At 52.7% G+C, this 18,975-nt stretch overlaps 1 protein-coding gene across 1 annotated transcript in view; it reads left to right on the top strand.

Moving 5' to 3' along the window:
* LOC149869679 (uncharacterized) overlaps positions 1 to 18,645 on the top strand; it is a 78,727-nt gene extending 60,082 nt beyond the window's left edge. The window contains exons 23-28 of the mRNA XM_090040728.1: positions 2,755 to 2,862; positions 3,288 to 3,485; positions 5,601 to 5,807; positions 8,199 to 9,549; positions 14,265 to 14,417; positions 18,377 to 18,645. Of these exons, the coding sequence (XP_089896854.1) occupies positions 2,755 to 2,862; positions 3,288 to 3,485; positions 5,601 to 5,807; positions 8,199 to 9,549; positions 14,265 to 14,417; positions 18,377 to 18,537 (2,178 nt within the window). The 3' untranslated portion in view covers positions 18,538 to 18,645. The remainder of the gene's footprint in view (positions 1 to 2,754; positions 2,863 to 3,287; positions 3,486 to 5,600; positions 5,808 to 8,198; positions 9,550 to 14,264; positions 14,418 to 18,376) is intronic.
* The last annotated feature ends 330 nt before the right edge of the window (positions 18,646 to 18,975 follow it).

Raw genomic sequence — 18,975 nt, 5'->3', positions numbered from 1 at the left:
CTGAGTGGAGGGCGTGATGACCCACACCCTGTGCGGAGTCCCTGCGCTGTGTCGCCTAATCTGTAATGTTGCCCCATGGGTTCCTCTGTCTCACGGGCCTGTGGAGCTGGCGGCAGCACCTTGCCCCTGCATTTCCTGAGCAGAGTCGCTCTCTTCCTCTCCGGGCTCTGTGGCGCTTGGTTCAGCTTTGCAGCAGGCCGTGCATCTGATCCCATGGGGCACATCCGCAGTTCCAGCCGTCAGAAAGAGGAAGCACAGAAAACACACAGATGCATCCTGGCATCATGACTGGAATAGAAAGAGCTGGAGATAGCAGCACTTGGTTCCCACTGATTTTAGTAGGGACCGTTGTTGCCAGATTTGCCCACTACTTTGGGGTGTGCTCATTTATGAGGGCTAGGGTCTTGGTATTTCTATTAATGTGCTGCTTGTGTTACTGGTGTTTCTATACGGAGCTGTATCTCTCCCCCTGCAAGCCCTCACCCCCAGTGGAGCTATCTTGCAGGACTCAGTTCAGTGGGGCTGGGTTCCTCTAGTCCCCAAATCAGTCACACACACAAACACACACAGATTAACGTGACACGCCTGACCTGGCCGGGTTGATCAGCATGGCCAGACTGACACCCTCATATGCCAAGAATCAGTTCATCAGAGCAACAGTAACCACAGCCAGACACAAGCGCACAGTTAAACAGAAACCCTCTGAATCCGGCCGGGTGTCCAGCTGACACCCTCGTGGGCCAGCACTCAGTTCATTAGGGCACGTCTGAGCCAAACTGGGTCAATCAGCCTGTACAAGCTGATCCCCTTCTGTGTCTCAAACTCAGCACGTCCCAATCTTTTAGCCTCTTGATGAGTGGACCCCACAGTATTTTTGGGCTACACAGGGATCTTTAGCTTAGGTAAAAGGAGCGTTGCTGCAGAGCAAGTGGGGAAAGAGAAGTAAAGAAGGAAAAATATACCCAATTACCACCAGTTTGACTATAGAAGTTATTTATTGCTAAGTAGATGAAATATATAATGACACTAGTAGTGATAGACATGCAAAGGAAAAACAAACACAAACAGTCACAGTATTACCCTGGTTTCACTAAGTATTTGGGGAAACTTAGCTCAAGCTTAACTAATACAGTTCAAGTTCAGAAATCTGTGTTTGGAGAGGGAGAGAAGAGAAAAGAGAGAGAGAGCTGGGATCTTGCCAGTCCAAGGCGCTCGGGTTGCAAAGCCGACAGGGTAAAGTTCTCAGCACGACCCTTGAAGGGAGGCGATCTGCCTCCTGCTGCCTCTCCAGAAGAAAGCGAGTGGTGTCAGCACACACCGCTGCTTCTTTTACAGATTTTTATACCCCCAGTTCAGCTTCTTTCAAGCATTCTCAATAGTGTAAATCAAATGGTCTTCTCTATTGACAAGGGGTTATCTGGGTGGGACATCTCAGGAACCTGACTGATACTCAGGAAACACCTACTTGTGAGCCAGCTTGACATTCCTATGGATAGCAGATATACTTGATGGGACATCTCCTGGTGTCTTCAGAAACAATAGATTGCAGCATCAGGGTTTTGGATTTTTACTTGCTGTGAACAAGCCTCAGCTTAGCATGACTTTTCCAGATCTTACTGTAGTCTTTTAACAGACTTAAGGCAATTATTGGAGTGTTCATAACCTGTTGTGGAGAGGACTTCCACCAGTCGTGCCGGGAAAAGTATGATACGTGTGGACGGGGCTCCAACGGGCTGGACGCTGCGATGAACCCTGTACCATTGTTCAAATGTTATCCATCCCCCTTGGACTCGGTGCATTGCCTCAGCACTCCCTAACCCGGCAACCGAGTTTTAGCCAATTAAGTTTAAATAGGCCTCCCCTCGTGGGACCGGGGAATGGGGGAATGTATGGCCCGAGATGCCTGGTATACTTACTTTTGCTTAGAGGTGTGTGTGTGGGGGGGGATGCTTTGTGAGTCAGACAGTCTGTGTCCTGTGTCAGGGGTCCCCAAGACCATGGAGCTGACAGGTAACACCGTGCCCTAGCCAAGGGTGTAGTGCCTTGTGCTGCAGCCACCTCTGCTTCATTCAGCCCTTTGACCCAGACGATGGGAGATAAATGACTCTCAGCAGGGATTAGAGCCAGACTGACCCCTCTAGGGTTTTACAGGTGACTTGGCCTTTGATACAGTCTCCCACAGCTCTGTTCACTCCCCAGAAGCAGCTGCAACCGCCAAACATACGTACTCGGCACACGTGTCACACGGACAGCATGGGCTGTCCGCAGCGATGGGGACGGGCAAGACCTGATATTGCAGCCAGCAAGAATGATGCATTCCTGCCTCCTTCTCACCAGCCAACATGCACCTAGCCTAGCAGTCCGTAACACATGCTGGCGGCATGTTTGGGTGATGGAGAGAGCTGTCAAGAAGGAGCACTGGGGTCACTTGGGGTCTCCAGCACAAAAGCCCCAAAGAAGTCCCACTCAGGGTCAGGGTGAACTAGCATGGTGGTGCATGTGGAAGAGGCCGTGCGCAGGCTGCCAGGCTGTTCGCTATTCAGGAGAGAGAGGAAATATTTCTAACGGTAGGCTGGATGCTGGTGCAAGGCGCAGAATGGATACGGCTGAGTCCTACCCACTGCGGGGAGGGTCTTGGGATCCTGTGACCTTCGTGGTTTGCAGAAGAGTCTGGAGGGACTGTGTTGGCCAGAGGATCTGCACGTCTGCCCAGAGGTGGGGAGAATCTGCCATGGCCCATGTGCTTTATCTCAGTCAGGGTTCACTCCGCTGCATCTAGCTGCCCAGTCGGGACACGAGAGCCTGGTCCGTCTGCTCCTCAACCTCCCAGGAGTGCAGGTGGACAGCCAGACCAGCCTGCAGGTAAGGGGCCAGCTTTCAGGCTCCACTCGGCCGTCTCGACTCCCAGAGGCGGGGTATGCCGAGGGAGCTCAGCAGGGCAGAGGGCCGCAGTCCCTCATGGGACTTTACTTCCTGTGGGTCTGTGGACGAGAGGACCATCCCTCCAGGAGGGCTCTGCCCCACTGATAAAGGCGGGCAGGGCAGGACCAGTGAGGACAGTCAGGAGGGAGGCGTTTTGGATTCAGACCTAGAGGGTTATTAGAGAGGAGGGAGAGGATCTAAGATGCAAGCGGGAGCGGCACCCTGGGAAGGGATAAGGGCATGGTGTCGTGGGAAACGTGCCAGTAGACCTTGGGGTCACCCAGTTCAGGCCCAGGGGGTAAGAGCATCCCATCACCACCCTTGAAGCTGGTGCCATGCCTGTTCAATGCCCATTTGCCTTCCAGGGCTCCCCGCCTCTCCACCTGGCCGCTCAGCGTGGCCATACCGCCGTCGTCGGGCTTCTCCTGAGCAAATCCAGCTCCCAGCTGCATCTCCGAGACCGGCAGGGGCAGACCTGCCTCCACCTGGCTGCAGCCAGTGGCCACGTGGAGATGGTGAGGGCGCTGCTGGGGCAGGGAGCGGAGATCAATGTCACAGACAAGGTAGGCAGCAGCTCGCGCAGGGCTCACAGATTCATAGATGTAGGGTCGGAAGGGACCTTGCAGATCTTCTAGTCCAACCCCCTGCCTGGGCAGGAGAGAAAACTGGGCTCATATGACCCCAGCTAGGTAAACGTCTAGCCTCCTCTTAAAGCCCCCCAGGGTAGGAGCCAGCACCACTTCTCTTGGAAGTTGGTTCCAGACCCTAGCCGCCCTGACCGTGAAGTCGCGCCTCCTGATGTCTAGTCTGAATCTACTGTCTAGCAACTTGTGGCCGTTAGTTCTTGTTACTCCGGGAGGTGATCGGAGGAACAAGGCGTCTCCCAAACCCTGCTGGTTCCCCCTAGTAAGTTTATAGACGGCCACTAGATCCCCCTCAGCCTTCTCTTCTGGAGGCTGAACAGGCTCAGGTCCCAGAGTCTCTCATTGTAGGGTCTGCCCTGTAGTTCCTGGATCATTCGGGTGGCCTCCTCTGGACCCTCTCCGTGCTGTCCACATCCCTCCTGAAGTGCGGCGCCCAGACCTGGACACAGTACTCCCGCTGCGGCCTGACCAGTGCCGCATAGAGGGGGAGGATCGCCTCCCTGGACCTGCTCGAGATGCATCTGTGGATGCAGGACAAGGTGCGGTCGGCCTTCCTGACCGCGTCCCCACACTGCCGGTCCATGTCCATCTTGGAGTCAATGACGACTCCAAGATCCTTTTCTGCCTCTGCCCTGATGAGAAAGGAGTTCCCCAGCCTGTAGGTCTGGTGCCGGTTATTCCTCCCCAGGTGCAGCACCTTGCACTTGTCAGTGTTGAAACCCATCCTGTTCTCATCCGCCCACCCCTGTAACCTGTCCAGGTCCCTCTGTAATCTGTCCTTCCCTTCTAGCTTGCTCACCTCACCCCAAATCTGAGTGTCATCAGCGAATTTGAACAAGGTGCTTTTCACCCCTTTGTCTGAGTTGCTAATAAAGAAATTGAACAGTGCGGGCCCGAGGACCGAGCCCCAGGGGACCCCACTGCCCACATCCCTCCAGGTCAAATAAGACCCATCCACCACCCCTCTCTGAGTACGACCCTTCAGCCAATCTGCAATCCATCTGACTGTGTAGGCATCAATGCCACAGTCGCCTAGTTTTTTAATGAGAAGGGGGTGGGAGATGGTGTCAAAGGCCTTCCTGAAGTCCAGAAAGACTACATCCACCGCAACACCTGCATCTAGTGATTTTGTGACCTGATCATAAAAGGCAATCGGGTTGGTCTGACAGGACCTGCCCCTAATGAACCCATGCTGGTTGCTGCTGAGCATCATCCCCGCTGCTGGCCCTTCCCAGATGTGCTCCTGGATAATCTTCTCAAAGAGCTTCCCCAGGATGGAAGTACGACTGACGGGCCTATAGTTGCCCGGGTCCTCCCTCCTCCCTTTTTTTGAAAATGGGGAGCACGTTGGCCCTCTTCCAGGCACCTGGCCAGAGCACCACGATTGCTCATAAAGCCGTGCCAGGGGCCCCACGATAACTCCTGCCGATTCCCTCAGCACCCTGGGGTGAAGAGCATCTGGACCTGCTGGGTTGAACACATCCAGCCCCTCCAGAAGTTCCCTAACTCGGTCCTCCCCGACCTGGCAGAGTTTCTCCCAAGTCCGTCCTGAATCTCGGTAGGGGAGTCCCGGTCCCTGCACAAGAAAATAGAGGCGAAGAAATTATTAAAGAGTTCTGCTTTCTCCTCTGGTGCAACCACCAGATTGCCCAGCATATCCTGCAGGGGCCCTGCATTACCCGGTGCCTTCTTCATACTCCCTATGCCTCCTTGCTTGGGTGCTTGACTCTGCTGGGAAAGAAAGGGCCCCTTCCACTCAGCGTGTCGTGCCAAGCCTTGGTTGATGGGTCAGTACCATGAGTTGTCCATGACACCATTGGGAGCATTGCACGGTATCCCTACAGCCTGCATTCGGGGCACGGTACAGCCCTTGTTTCCCAAGAGCAACCAGGCTTTGTTGCTATCGACTGACAAACGTTGGCTGGAAGCAGATGACAGAAGTCCCTGTTCTCCATCCCCTCCCCGTTCTCTGCACTCCCGACACGTGCCGTTACTGAAGGCACCATTTTCACAAGACATCCTTTATTCCCACAGCAAGGCTGGGGCCCCCTGCATTTTGCAGCCAAGTCTGGTTATCTGGCTAGCGTCCAGCTTCTGGTGGAGAGCGGTGCCATACCCACCCTCGAGTCCAAAGAGGGAAAGACAGCCGTCCAGTATGCAGCAGCTGAACACCACCAGGATGTCATGAGCTTCCTGCTGAGAAAGAGCAACAACACCTTGAAGCTTCTGGAGGACAGAAAGGTAAGAGCGACTCCGGTCTCTCCACCAGTGTTCGCACCTGACCTGTATTTGCTAAACGTGAGCCGTGCTCTGCTATGCTGTGCTCTTCCCATGCAGTGCCATGCCACGGATCCAAATAATTTAGGCATTTATGGACCATTGTTTGTCCTGTCAATGGGGTGTTTGCTGAGGGAAGCAGTGCAATCGCCTTCCTTGCTGGTCTCAAGAAGAGACTGGACTGGTATCAGTCTAGGATGGGCTGGAAATGGCAAGTCCTGCCTCTGCACAGAGGACTAGACTCGGAGACCCTCAAGGTCCTTTCTAACTGTAGGGTCTGGGGTAATAGTCACGGGGGGTGGGATCCAGTAACTTAGAGTCATGTGGTGCTAGGACAGCTTACAAGGCTGAGCTGTCTCTATGCGCTTCTCTTCCTCCTTGAAGACATTGAACATTAAGACCAACACAGCCCACATTTACAGGATAACACTTTCTCCAACCCAGCGCATGAATAGTCATGTCCTTCTATAGTCACCTCATTTATTCCCAAGTTGCTGTTTGCAAAGTGCAGAGCTGAGACGTGGCTCCGGGGCACGGCAGCAGCAACACAACAAAGGGACTCTCTGAGTTTTCATTGCATCTCAGAAAAAAGGAACCCTTTTAGGAAATAGCTTAATCTCACTGCCTCAGTTTCCCCAAATGCAAAGTGACAATAATGTTGCCATGCCAAACAGGCATGGCTCCAGGGATGTGTTGTTGCGAGTGTGTCACTGTGAAATGCCCCCATGCATAGCTCTGGGCCCCAGGTTTTAGAGAAGCTGGACAAGATTGGAAAATAATAAAGGGGTTGGAAGGCAAACTCTCCAGGGTAGGGCTGAGAGCTAGGTATGTTTAGCCTGAAGAAAAAGTAGTTAAGGCAGGGGACATGATAGCAGTCTTCCAGTATCTCAAGGGCTGCTGTAAAGGAGAGGGAGAATTATTGTTCTCCTTTGTTGCAGAGGGCAGGGCCCAAAGCATTGGGTTTTAATTGCACCGAAGTGGGGGCATCTCCATCTTCCATTAAGGTGACATGATAAAACCGGTGCCGTTTGAGCCAGGTTATCACAACGCCTTAATGGCATGTGTCAGTGCTCAAACTACTGCAGTCCAGGGTGCATGTGTAGATGCTGTGCCCAGGACCGCAACAGTTTGAGCCAAGGTGGAGCAGTCGCAGGCTGGATGGGGACACGGGGGGCAGGTCAGCCCCGGGCTTTGGGAGGTAGTGTTGGGCAGCAGAGGGGCTGGCTGGGGCACAAGAGTGCCCTAGCATGCAGAGCCCTGTGGCTAGGCAGCAGGCAGGGGTCTGGCCCCGTGCTGCCTGGGCTGACTGGGTACAGCGTATTCCTGGGTTAGGGTTTACACGTGCATGTAGGTGCAGTTGCTTTTGCTGCAGTAAGATAGTACTGTCCCCAACAGTATGGCAGCAAAAATCAGTTTGCTGTGCTCTAATAGCATCATGCATGTAGACTGTGATGCTTTACACCTCAGCAAATTAATCTACTGCACAGTTAAGCACATGTGTAGATGTACCCAGTAGGTTTAGATTAAAGCTCAGGAAAGATCACCCATGCTGTTAGGGCAGTGAGGCAGTGGAGACGCCTGCCTGGAAAACGGGGGGACTCTCCTTCATTGGAGGTTTTCCAAAAGAAGCTGGATAAGCATCAGATGAGGATGATTTAGGAGGAACATTCCTGCGTTTGTGCAGGGGTTTGGGCCAGCTGGCGCTGGAGGTCCCTTCCCAGCCTAGGATTTCGGAAGACCCCTGTGTGTGCCCCTTGCAGCAGAGATTGAACGTTGCAACCCGTGCATCTTAAAGGACGAGCCATTACAGCCTGAAGTAAAAGGCTCTACTGTGTCCGGGTGGAGCAGATACAGCGACCCCCACATGATCTAGCCCATCCTAGCAGGGGGACGAGTGTGATACAAAGTACACATGGCTCACACTGATGTCCGTGCCACAGAAGTGCCCGGTGGCTCTGTCGAGCGAGGTCGTGTTCCCGCTTCACAGAGCTTGCCGTCTGGGTGAACAGGGGGCACAGCAAGGGAGCAGCAGCAGTGGAGAACTGAGCTGCAGAAAGTTTCCACGATCTGCTGAAGGTCGCGCCAGACCTTTGTGGCAGAGGGGGGAATCGATCCCAGGTCTCCAGAGCTGGTGGCTCCCCGTCTGTGGCTGGAGGCTGTGCCAAGTGGTCTGTAGGTTGCAGCCGAAAGTTGGGTGATAAGTTTGTATGGTGAGCCACAGTCTGTTTTGAGGGTGACAAGAATCTGTTGGTCCAGAGGGCTTGGGGGCCACTATCCTGAGTCCCACCCAGGGCCCTATGCCCAAGACCAGCCCTCCTCCTGCTGCTGTGTTAACTCAAGCTTTTGCTCTTCCAGTTTGTCTTCGACCTCATGGTCTGCGGGAAGCTGAACAACCACAAGGTGACCGAGGAACTGGTCCTTCACTCCCCTGCCCCTCTGGACACGGCTGTCAAGCTTTCCCGGGCCTTCAACCTGGCTGCCCTAAAAGAGAAAGAACGGGCCAAGGACCTGCTTGCCGCAGCCAAGTACATGGAGAGCGTGGCCGCTGAGCTGCTGACGCTGGCCTGTGGGGGGAGAAGTGCCGGCTACCTTCTCCGCACAGTGGATCACAAGGGCAACACCATGCTGGACACGCTGATCGAATGTGAACAAAAGGACGTCATAGCCCATCCAGCAGTGCAAAACCACCTGACGGAAGTGTGGTACGGCAGCGTGAGGTGGCCCCCGTGGAAGATAACTCTCCTGTTCTTTTCCTTCCTGGCTTGCCCACCCGTGTGGCTGTTTTTCTCCCTGCCCCTGAAGCACAGGTTGGATACAATCCCCATCGTTAAGTTCATGAGCCACTTGGCCTCTCACACCTTCCTGGTTGTCCTGTTCGTCCTCACCATTGCATACCCTCCTGTTAGCCCCATTGGCGAAGGGCACGTGGTGCCACACTGGAATGAGTGGATGCTCCTAGCTTGGCTGCTGGGGACCTTCGTCACAGAGGTCACCCACCCAGGAGAAAGGGCTGGCTTGGCTTGGATCCGAGTGTTTGTCCTGGGCTTCTCTGCCATCGCTTCCCTCTGCCATTTGCTGGCTTGGGTGCTCACCGGCACCGATCGCTTGCACTGCCTTTTTGCCAGGAACAATTTCTTAGGAGCGGCCATGACTCTCTCCTTCGTGCAGTTCCTGGAGTTCCTCACCCTCCACCACCTCTTCGGCCCTTGGGCTGTCATCATCAGGAACCTCATGAAGGACCTCACGAGGTTTGCGGTCATCCTGGGCTTGTTTCACCTCGCTTTCACCATGCAGCTGTCTTCAGTCTACCAGCCAGTCTACCCTGAATCGAAGGTCGATGGGAATGGGACTGGGAGCACCCCTACCCAAGACCCACTTGACATTACAGTCACGTTATTCTTCTCCTTGTTTGGCCTGGTTGACCCCGAGTCCCTGCCATCGCCCAGCAGGACCCCACCCTTTACCTTCGTCATCATCCGCTCCGTGTTTGGCGTCTACCTGATCGTGACCCTGATTGTGCTGATCAACCTGCTGATTGCGATGATGAGTGACACGTACCAGAGGATACAGGCTCAGTCCGACACCGAGTGGAAGTTCGGGAGGGCCGTGCTAATCAGGGACATCACTCAGAAGTCAGGAACACCACCCCCCTTCAACCTCTTCACAAACCTTCTCTGCTACGTCAAAAAGCTTTGCAAACGCAGAGGTACCACTGCTAACCTATGTGCAGATTTGTGTCTCGGGATGCTTTCCCAGCGCTGCCATGAGGCTATGCCAGAAGTCCAGGAGAGAAAGGAAATCGCTGAACTCCCCAGCTCTAGGAGTGTCAAGGGGAACATTGGGTTTGTGGCAACTGGCAGCACGTGGTTTTACTTAATTGTCTCACTGGTGGGCACTGCGTGCTGTATCCGATATCACCAGTTTGGCCTATTTCTGCCCTCACTTCCAGTGGGACAGCCCCACTGGGGTACAAAGTAGGACAGCATTACTTACTTACAGGCTAGAGCTAAGCCAGAAGTCAGGCTTTTGCAAGAAATGTTATTAGCTCACACCCTTTAGGAGGGAAAATTTCAACATTTCCTGCAAAATGAAACTAAAAGAATTGGTGCGAGCCTGTGGCAAGGTTCCACTCCCATTTCAGCTTTCCATTAATTATAATAGTAAAGAAACGAGTGCAAAATAAGTTGCTTCAAAACAAAAAACTTGCATTCTAGAAATGTTGAAAATGAACATTTTTGGCTGTGAATTTTTGTTTTTATTTCCCCTAAAATTACATTTTGTAGCGACTTCCCCATTTTCATTGATGCTTCACTCTTGAGAAATCATTTTGTCACAAAAAACATTTTCTGGGGGGTCAGACTTGATGACAGGGGGTCGGACTAGGTGATCTGTCCAGGTCCCTTCTGACTCATTGATTCTATGATTTTCTTTAAAAAGATGCCCAAGCCATTCTATTACAAATCAGCTGGAATTCAGTGAGGAGAAGGTTGTTTGGGTCTCAAAATTTCTGATTCAGCTTGGTGTTAGGCATGTAATCAGCACACATTAGACGCTTTCTACTATATTCTAAACAATGCAGCAAAACAATTTCCATTAGTTTGCATCCGTATCTGGGCTGGAAGATTACTCCTAAGTAATCTTAGAGGTTTTGATTGTGTGGGAAACGATGGCCTACAACTACATATCTCATTCATAACGGCAGAAGACTCTATTAAGCCCCTGGACATCAGTGGGACGACGTGATTTGTATGGTAAGTGTGGGCAGAATGGGCGCTTGTACACGTGACGGGGGTTTCGTTCTCCATAAATTGAAACAGTAGGTTTTTAATCGACACAATTAAAAACCCACCGTTTCAATTTAGGGACTTCCATCACGTCACAATGACGGCCCCCCATCAGGTCACCTGCTGCCCCCTACCCCCCACTGCCATGGGCAGGCTCCACCAGGGGGAAAAAAGGGGTGAGGGGCCCAATCCTCCCCCCCCCCCCCCCCCCAAACCTGTTTGCCTATCCTGCAGCCACGGCAAAGGCAGGAAGGCTCCAGGAGGAAAAAAAAAGATCAGGCCCCTGGGGCAGTGCTGCAAGGCAGCAGGAGGGCAGCTGGGTGTGCTGGAGGCAGGAGAAGGCAGCAGGGGCGGTGCATGGGGCAAGCACCGCCAAGCCTGAGCTTCCCCAAGCACATCTGGGCTTCCAGCCCCCCGTGCATCGTTGCTATTTATTATATAGCAAACTAAGACACATCAAATGAGTTTTACCTTGCTATGTCACAAGGTCATTTAAAGTGAAATACGCCGCCGCATGTGTACCTTGTGACGAAATTAAAGTGCAATACCCCGCCAAAGGTGTAAACAGTGATGCCATTAAAGCAGTGCAAAAGGGCAGCTAAGCCGCTTTAAAGGCCAATTTTGTTACGTGTACAAGCACCCAATATTTCTGAGTCTCATGAAAGGAGCTTGCAGCTTTGAAGCTAAGGTTTTCTACTAATTGGCAAAGATGCAGTCCTCTTCCTTTTCACAGGGAGTGGGGACAAAAGTGCCCTCACAGACTTTGGGCATGTAATAGAGCAGCCTCAACGAAATCCTTTGCAGTTTATGCTAAAGGTTAATAAAGAGCGTGAGGTTGTGAATTTATATTCCATGCACCCCAGTTAGACTGAAAACGCTGCAGCCATGAAAGTGTAATTGCAGTTGCAGCAGGTTGCAAAGAAGGCTTGTCTGTCTGTCCGATTTTATTTTGGTCTGAATGGGACAGAAACTTATATACAAAATCTCAGGGGAGGGGGTAGGGTTCAGGCACCTGCAAACTCCCGTTCTTCCGGTTGATTCACCAGCAGCAGTGAAAGTGGCACATTGATTTCCTAGGCTCTCGGGGTTGGCTTATGCTGCATCGGCCATGGGCCCCAAGGAAGGTAGGACTGGGCATGCCCTGCCCAGCCCGGTCCACTGACGTGCTCCAGAGCCAGCAGTCGACACAGGAGGCTCGTCCGGACTCACCCGGAGGCCTGAATGCAGGACACGGGGACGCACTGGGCATGGCTGAAGCAGCCTCATGTCTGAACTGCTGCTTATGAGTTTTTGGCCGTCCATCCCTGCATTGTACTAACATCCCCTGGAGAGTCTTACACCTGAGGGAGGTCCAGGCCTGCCTAATGTTTCCTGGGTCACCCGTCAGTACAAGCACTTTATTTCCTAAGTAACTCCGCAAGCAGGAAATATACTGCAGACTCGGGTAAATAGGGCATCAAATTGGAGTCCAACTCGAGTACATGCCAGTAGTTTAAAGATAACAGAAGCATTACAGAGGTATCATAACATTGCACACTGAGGGAGCTTGGAATTCAAGTCAAATTGAACAGACATGCAAACAGGCTGCAGCCTGGAAAGGCAGAGTTAAAGGAAAGGCACTTCACTCTGCCCTGTACTGAGCCCATATAATAACCATATTGCTACGAGCAGAACTCAGGACTCTTTCCTCTTGCTTGGTAGCAATGGGATACAGTAAACTGATTTCTAGGTTTGAGTGTGTTGCTTTTTCCTGTCCCTGGGGTCAGTATAGAGTAGAGCTGAGCCACTTCCATCAACAGTTAAAAAAAACCTAGGCTTCAGACAGAAGCAGTGGAATTTTCTTGCAGTCACAATCCTATTGCTGGAGACATTTAAAGTTCAACTGGACACGGCACTTGAGAGTGAACTGCGAGAGACCCTCCTGCACTGCTCTTTCTGGGGCATGGGCATGAGACGACCTCATCAGTCTTTCCCATATCCCATCTCTACGGTTCTATGAGAAATTTTATCCCTGGAGACGAAGGGCCTGATCCTGAGAAGTGATCAGGACTTTGTGCTGGTGGGACCTGCTATAAATAGGTTGCGTAGAGCCAGTTACTGGCATTTGCTTCTCTCGCAGTCGCTTCAGGCTGTCTCTGTCTTTGAAACGGTGATTTTCCAGCAAGATTGCACTCGTTTCCAGCTCGCATGACTCAGTGCTGCGGACTGATGCTTTGCTGCTCAGGGCAAGCAGGGGAGCGGTGTGCTGTAAGGATGTGCCAGTTTTGCCAACGCAAATCTGCACACGTCTGCTCAGATGAGAAAATAGTTGTGTGTCTCCTGTGCTCACACTGCCCCGGCGTTTGCACTCTGCGAGGGGAGCTGGCTGGCAGGAAAGGTGGCGCGAACAAACGTTCAATGAATGCTCGAAACTCCCCCTGCAGAATGAATGTGTGAATTTATAACCACAGCTGTAGATGTTACTCGCCCCACCAGCGATCAGACGTGTCATATAGCCCAGGGGTGTTCAACCTCTGGCTCGTGGGCCCGATGCGGCCTGCAGAGCCATAGCATCTGGCCCAGGGAGCTCCCCACGAGTCGGGAAATTTGGCAGCGGGGAAGCAGTGGCCATTAATGCCGCCAGCCAACCACACTGCCAAATTCCCAAACCCCTTCCCCCTGCATGCCAGATCGGGGCCAGGCCCCATTCACCCCACATGCGACTGACTTGGGGGCAGACCATGCCCTCTCCCCCCACATGTGGGTTGAGGCCACATCCCCTTCACCCCAAGCAGCCAGCTGGGGCCAGCCCATGCCCCCTTCCTCCTGTGGAGCTAAATCAGGGCTGGGCCATGTCCCCTACCCCCCCCCCACAGCCGGATCGGGACTGGGCTGCCTTCCACCCCACTTCACACAGCTGGATCCAGCCCACAGGCAGACCATCTGGCCCCTGGGGGGAAAAAAGATGAGCGCCACTAATATAGTCTATTTTATAGGCCAAGTCCAGCTCCACCCCCAAAAGGTAGAGTCTAGGTGATTTAGATTTTAGGCATTTAAATGACGAAGCATTGTTTTAATCCACCCTGTGCAATAGCTTCGGAGGCACTTGGACATCTAGATTCCTTTGGCGTTTCCGTGTTGGCTTTCTGAGCGTGCTTGCAAAGGCTCCACTGAAGCATGTATCCTCACTTACACTTGGTTGCACTAATCTCTTCCAGGAAGCGTGCACATTCGGCGTGCAGCCCAAACGGGAGGGTCATTTGATAACCTGTAATTAATTGCGTCTCAGAGTAACTTCAGCCCTGGCGTTCCTCCACCGCCCGGCAGCTGCATCATTGCTGAGGCATTTCTGACTTTTATCTAGCACTGGCAATCTCGTTCCGCACCTCAATCTTTGCTCAGAAGATTGCCATAAACTTTGAATGAACATCCAGCATTTGCCATGCATAACCAAACCTCTAAGGCCCTTGAGTGTTTTTCCTCCCTAAGGATATGCGTCTAGGGAGAGCTCGTGGTCGAAACCATGAGTACTTCATATGCCAGCTGGCATGAGTGGGTCAAACACGCACTCATTTGAACACGAGGCAGCAGGAAAGCGAATCCCCAATGGCAGAAGCTGTGATTACATCTGTACATTAAAGCTCTTGTGCTCTTCCAGGTCAGCTGTGCTTCACAGGACGGAGGGACCTGGCGAACGAAGAGGGAGACCTGGACGCTGCTTCCAACACGCGACCCATTGATATGCTGGCTCACGCCTCCGTGGGTTGGACTCGGGTGGCTGCCCAGAGACCGGCACAAGTATCTCCAGAAGGTATTCTCCATCCACAACAGTCCCCCAGGAAGGGAGCAAGGGCACATAGGTTTGCTCCGTCTGAAAACACCTCCATGTAACGAGATGAGGCGGGGCAAAGGAAAATGGGGTCCTGTGGATGTTGGTGTGCGGAGCAGGGAGGAAGGCCCACAGGAGGGCTTTGCTTGATCAGATGAAATAGAGGACACGGGGTCGGGTAGATCCTCCGTTGTCTTGCATGGGTCTTTCCCACGTCCTTTTTCTAAATATTCCCTAGGAAAGATAAAAGTCCTACTCGGGTGGCATCTTGGTGCCGTCCTGCCGAGCACCTCAGTCTATGGGTGCGAGAGACATTTTGCATCCTACGTGGCCTCTCTGTCTTCCTGGTCAGACGCCGTTCCTAGAGCAAGCACTTCTTCCTAAACTCTTGCCCCCTCGTGCGGCCTGTACTCCGGGATCTCTCCACCACATTGATCCTCTCTCCTGGTTCACAGCTCTGCTAGAGGGGTCTCGCTCGTCCTCCCTCCCTTGTGTGATCCTCTGAAGTTTCATGCCCCTTCGGCGTTGTTTCGCTCTTGGGGAGAATCGCCCTTTTTGGGAAATGCTATGTACGAGAGATGCTCTGCAGAAGGGAGTTCGGACCTCGGCACAGATCATTAGGGATGGGGTCCTTCATCTGCACGGCTCTGGGCGGTCCCGACACTTAGGAGTCTGCTTTCGAAGCAGTGGGAGGGAAGGAGGGAGGCCTGGTCGGAGCTGCTTGTTTTGTCTGGAGAGGAAAAAAACCTGATTTCAGCATAACGCAAGGTGTCACTAACACGACTGCCTGCAAGGAGTCCCTCCTCCCCATCTGCTCTTATCTAGCTTGGCTTGCCACTCGGGAGGCAGTTGGAGACGGCTGGAGTGGAGGCTTCTTCGGGGAGGTTAGGCTGACCCCAAGCTCAAGGAAAGGCAGCCAGGCATCGGCACAGCAGACGTCCGCGCCGGATTTGCACGGCACGTTCAGGCTGCATTTTTGGAGGAGGAAGGGCCCTATCTCTGTGAAGTGGGAGCTCCTTTCTTTTTTAACCCCTCTGCTGCAGTGGAGCACGGAGACACCTCTACAAAGTCACCACGAATGTGTAAATGCTGCCAGCGCATGAGCGGGGTCCTACCTCCTCTGCAAAACAGCTCAGAGCCCACAGAACAAGGTACGCCATGCACATGTCGGGTCTGTAGATGACCAGAGGAAGGTCAGAGACATCTCTTCTTGATTCACAAGTGTCCTAGGAGGCTCCTTCCTTCTCATGGGACTAGACTCAATTCATATAAACTTCTGCCAGCCATCAATCAGGAGCCGCTTTCATTCTGACACAGCCTGCATTTGAACCCACGTCTGAGAGGACATAGCTCCATCTCCCAGGCCTGTTTGTCTCCATGGGGAGCCTCCAGGGCACGACTGAGGCCAAAATTTGGCCCTATGTACCGGACCTGCCTGGAAGCCTTCCTTATGTGCCAGCAGCCGTAGTAAACAGAGCGATGCTCTTGAGCCCGGCAGTTCCTAGCAGTACAAATCAGTGCTATGTCTGGAGTTACAGTCAAGGGCCCTGCAGTTCATTTTTGGAAACTTTCTTCCCCACACAATTCCACTGAATCTGATGCAATGGTCATACTAGCAACCCAAAATGAATGTTAAATACACAATGCACGGCAAAAAATAAAACCACTTCTAAGTATATTCCAGTGGTTTACTTAGACATTTGCTCTGCGCGTCATTCATAAATCATGAGCGCCTGAGAATTTACAAGCCCCCTAGTCTCACCAGCTCCAAATATCAGGAAAAGATATTTTAAGGCACTGAGTTTTTTGAGGTTTCCCAAACGTAGAGACGTCACGATCGCCGGCTGCACTGGACAAGGGTGCCCGCATGCGCACACACGCAGGTGTGCGCACACAGAGGTTTGAGCCCCAGACCTTTGCTCCAGACCTCAGCTCCTCAACCTGAACATGCATTTCCTTTACCTTTTATGGCTGTAATAGCCGATATCATCGTTGCAGCCCGCCAGCACCAGACAGCGCCCTGAGCCATCTCACTCCCTCCAATAAAGTGTTGTCTGATACATAAGCATCCTGTGCTCTGCACCAGCTCCGACTGGTAGGAGGCATCTTAAGATCAGAGGGTGGAAGCAGACGCCACCTTTGTGCTGCCATAAACATTTTTTTGGCAGCACAAAGTGAAAGTAAACAGATGTCCTTATCTTGCATTGCACCGCAAAGGCTCAAATCTGTGGCTGCGGCAGAAGCCCGTATTAAATTGGGCCGCTTTTTTGCAGCCTACAGCTGTTTGCTTAGGATGTAAGAGCTCAGAGAGCATAAAGCTACCGGGGCTCTCCAGCCTCCCCTGGGGAAGGGGCTTCAGAGGCAGGATCAGCCTTGGGAGCGCCTGCCTCACTTTCCCGCTCGAGGGGCTGCTGGGTGTATGTTTGCAAGCAAAGGGATTTCCCCCACATGCATGCAAACACGTTTTTCCCCTGCTTGTCCACGTGTGCCAGTCAGGGTGCAGCAACCGGGCACGTCTGCAGACATCCCTGGAGTGCGATCAGCTGTGCCACAACATGTCACCGCACAGCTGATCCCACTGCTCCAAAGACATTTTTTCCAGGGGAAAGTAAGGATGAGAGGGACCTTGAGAGGTCACCTGGTCCAACCTCCTCAAGGCAGGATCATCCCTATCCAAACCATCCATATAAGTCCTTGTCCAACCTGTTACTGAAGCTACACAATCAAACCTGACACGCAGCTATGAGGCACAACATCTCAACCTGCCACAGGTAAAGAAAGGAGACAATGGCAGCCAGCGTCTTGATGCTGCAAGGCGCGTTAAAACGTGCTTGAGAGCGCCAGGGACAAGGTCCACACCCCCGTTACAGAGGAAGGCAAAGACCCCCACAGTCCATACCACTCTGACCAGGGAGTAAAACTCCTTCCTGACTCCAAATGTGGCAACTGGCCTGACCCTGAGCAGCGGGGCAAGTCCCTCCAACTGGGAACCTCCAGGTTTTGGTCCCAGTTGGAGCTCTGGCACGCTCCAGTCAAAATCCCCAGCCGTGGCTTCAGCAATCGCCCAATGCCTCTGAGGAGGGTGAAACCCCACCCCACCTTGCACCACCCTCTGCAGCAACAGGAGGGCAAAAAATCCCTTCCCTGCCCCATAAGGCAACCAGCAAAGCCCAGCAGCCTGGAAAATACTAAATACCCACTACTCTGTCCTGCAACCTGGAGACAGCAAGCATCGCACCCTCTAAGTGGAGAGCCCAAACTCCCCTTTCTGTGTCCCCTCTACAAACGTATCTCAGCCCCTTTCATCTTCTTTCATAACGAAGCTGGTTGTGGAGCTCCGCTTCATTCTCCCCAACTATCCACCTGCTTTAGGCTACGAAGCTCTTCTCATTACCTCTCCTTATTATCTCCAACAGTGAGAAGGGCTCCTGGGCTTCTCGCTGTTGCTCTTCAGAGAGCACTTCAGGCATGGCTATGCCTAGATTGTCCCTGTCCAGTTCTTATCCAACCTCTTTCGGACACCGCCAGTGATGGAAAGTCCACAATTTCCCTAAAAAGCCCGTTCCACCACCTCACTGCTCTAGCAGTGAAGATGGTCCTGATATCCAGTCTAAGCCAACTTTGCTGCAACTTCAAGTCATTGGTTCTCATCCTGCCACGAGAGGGAAAAGGTGTTCTCCCCCTTCTTTATGGCAGTCCTTCAAGTATCTGAAGACCATCATATCCCCTCTTAACTGCCTTGTCTGCATGTCTGTTTTCTCCTGGCATGACTATTATTTTTGTTGCCCGCTTCTAGATCCTCTCTATCTTCTCCATTTTCTTTCTGAAATGTGGAGCCTGCAACTGCACACAGTGCTCCGGATGGGGCCTAACCTTGGTGTGTGTAGGGCTGGGTGACTTCCTCATCTTGCTCTGCTAACCTGTGTGCACTCTCTCCTCAGGTAATCGCACCCACAGCCCTCTCTCAGCAGGGCCACTGCACATCAAGGAAGCAGTTGACTGGCACAGCGTGGCCATCCACTATTCCTCCTTGAAAGGGCGACCAGATGGATCACTACTGGAGAGGGAGTTGTCCACACACCAGGACTTGTGCAAGTCCTAAGCTACCTTCACCCAACCCCCCTATAACAGCTATTGCTATGATTTGCTCATGCCCTTGGCTGTTGGAGCCCAGCAGGAGTTGAAAGACAGACAACGTGTTATGTGTGCAACTGGGACACAATAAACATGATTCCTTGCATTCCTCTATGTCTCAGTGTGGTGTTGGTTTGTATGCATAATCCTCTAATTCATCACTAGGACCAGGCCTCGTCCTGGATGTGCTGAACCGAGAAGAGTGGATTGTGCTGGCATCTGAGCTGAGGCACTACAACGCTCTGGCCTGTACCCTGGGAATTTGTGCCGGCCAGAAGCCCTCTTCCAGCATGCACTGGAGTTGTTTACGGTGCCGCATACCTATGAGAAGGTGAAATTTCCACAAAGGTTAAGATTTAGCTGATGGTCTTGTTGTCTCAGTGACTGTGGCTCTTTCAGTGTGCCT

Source organism: Crocodylus siamensis, chromosome 3 (genome assembly GCF_052110815.1).
Source record: "Crocodylus siamensis isolate JL-2025a chromosome 3, ASM5211081v1, whole genome shotgun sequence".
In the NCBI taxonomy this organism is placed as follows: Eukaryota; Metazoa; Chordata; order Crocodylia; family Crocodylidae; genus Crocodylus; species Crocodylus siamensis.
The sequence above is the reverse complement of the archived record's forward strand: the minus strand, read 5'-3'. Positions and strand labels throughout refer to the sequence as shown.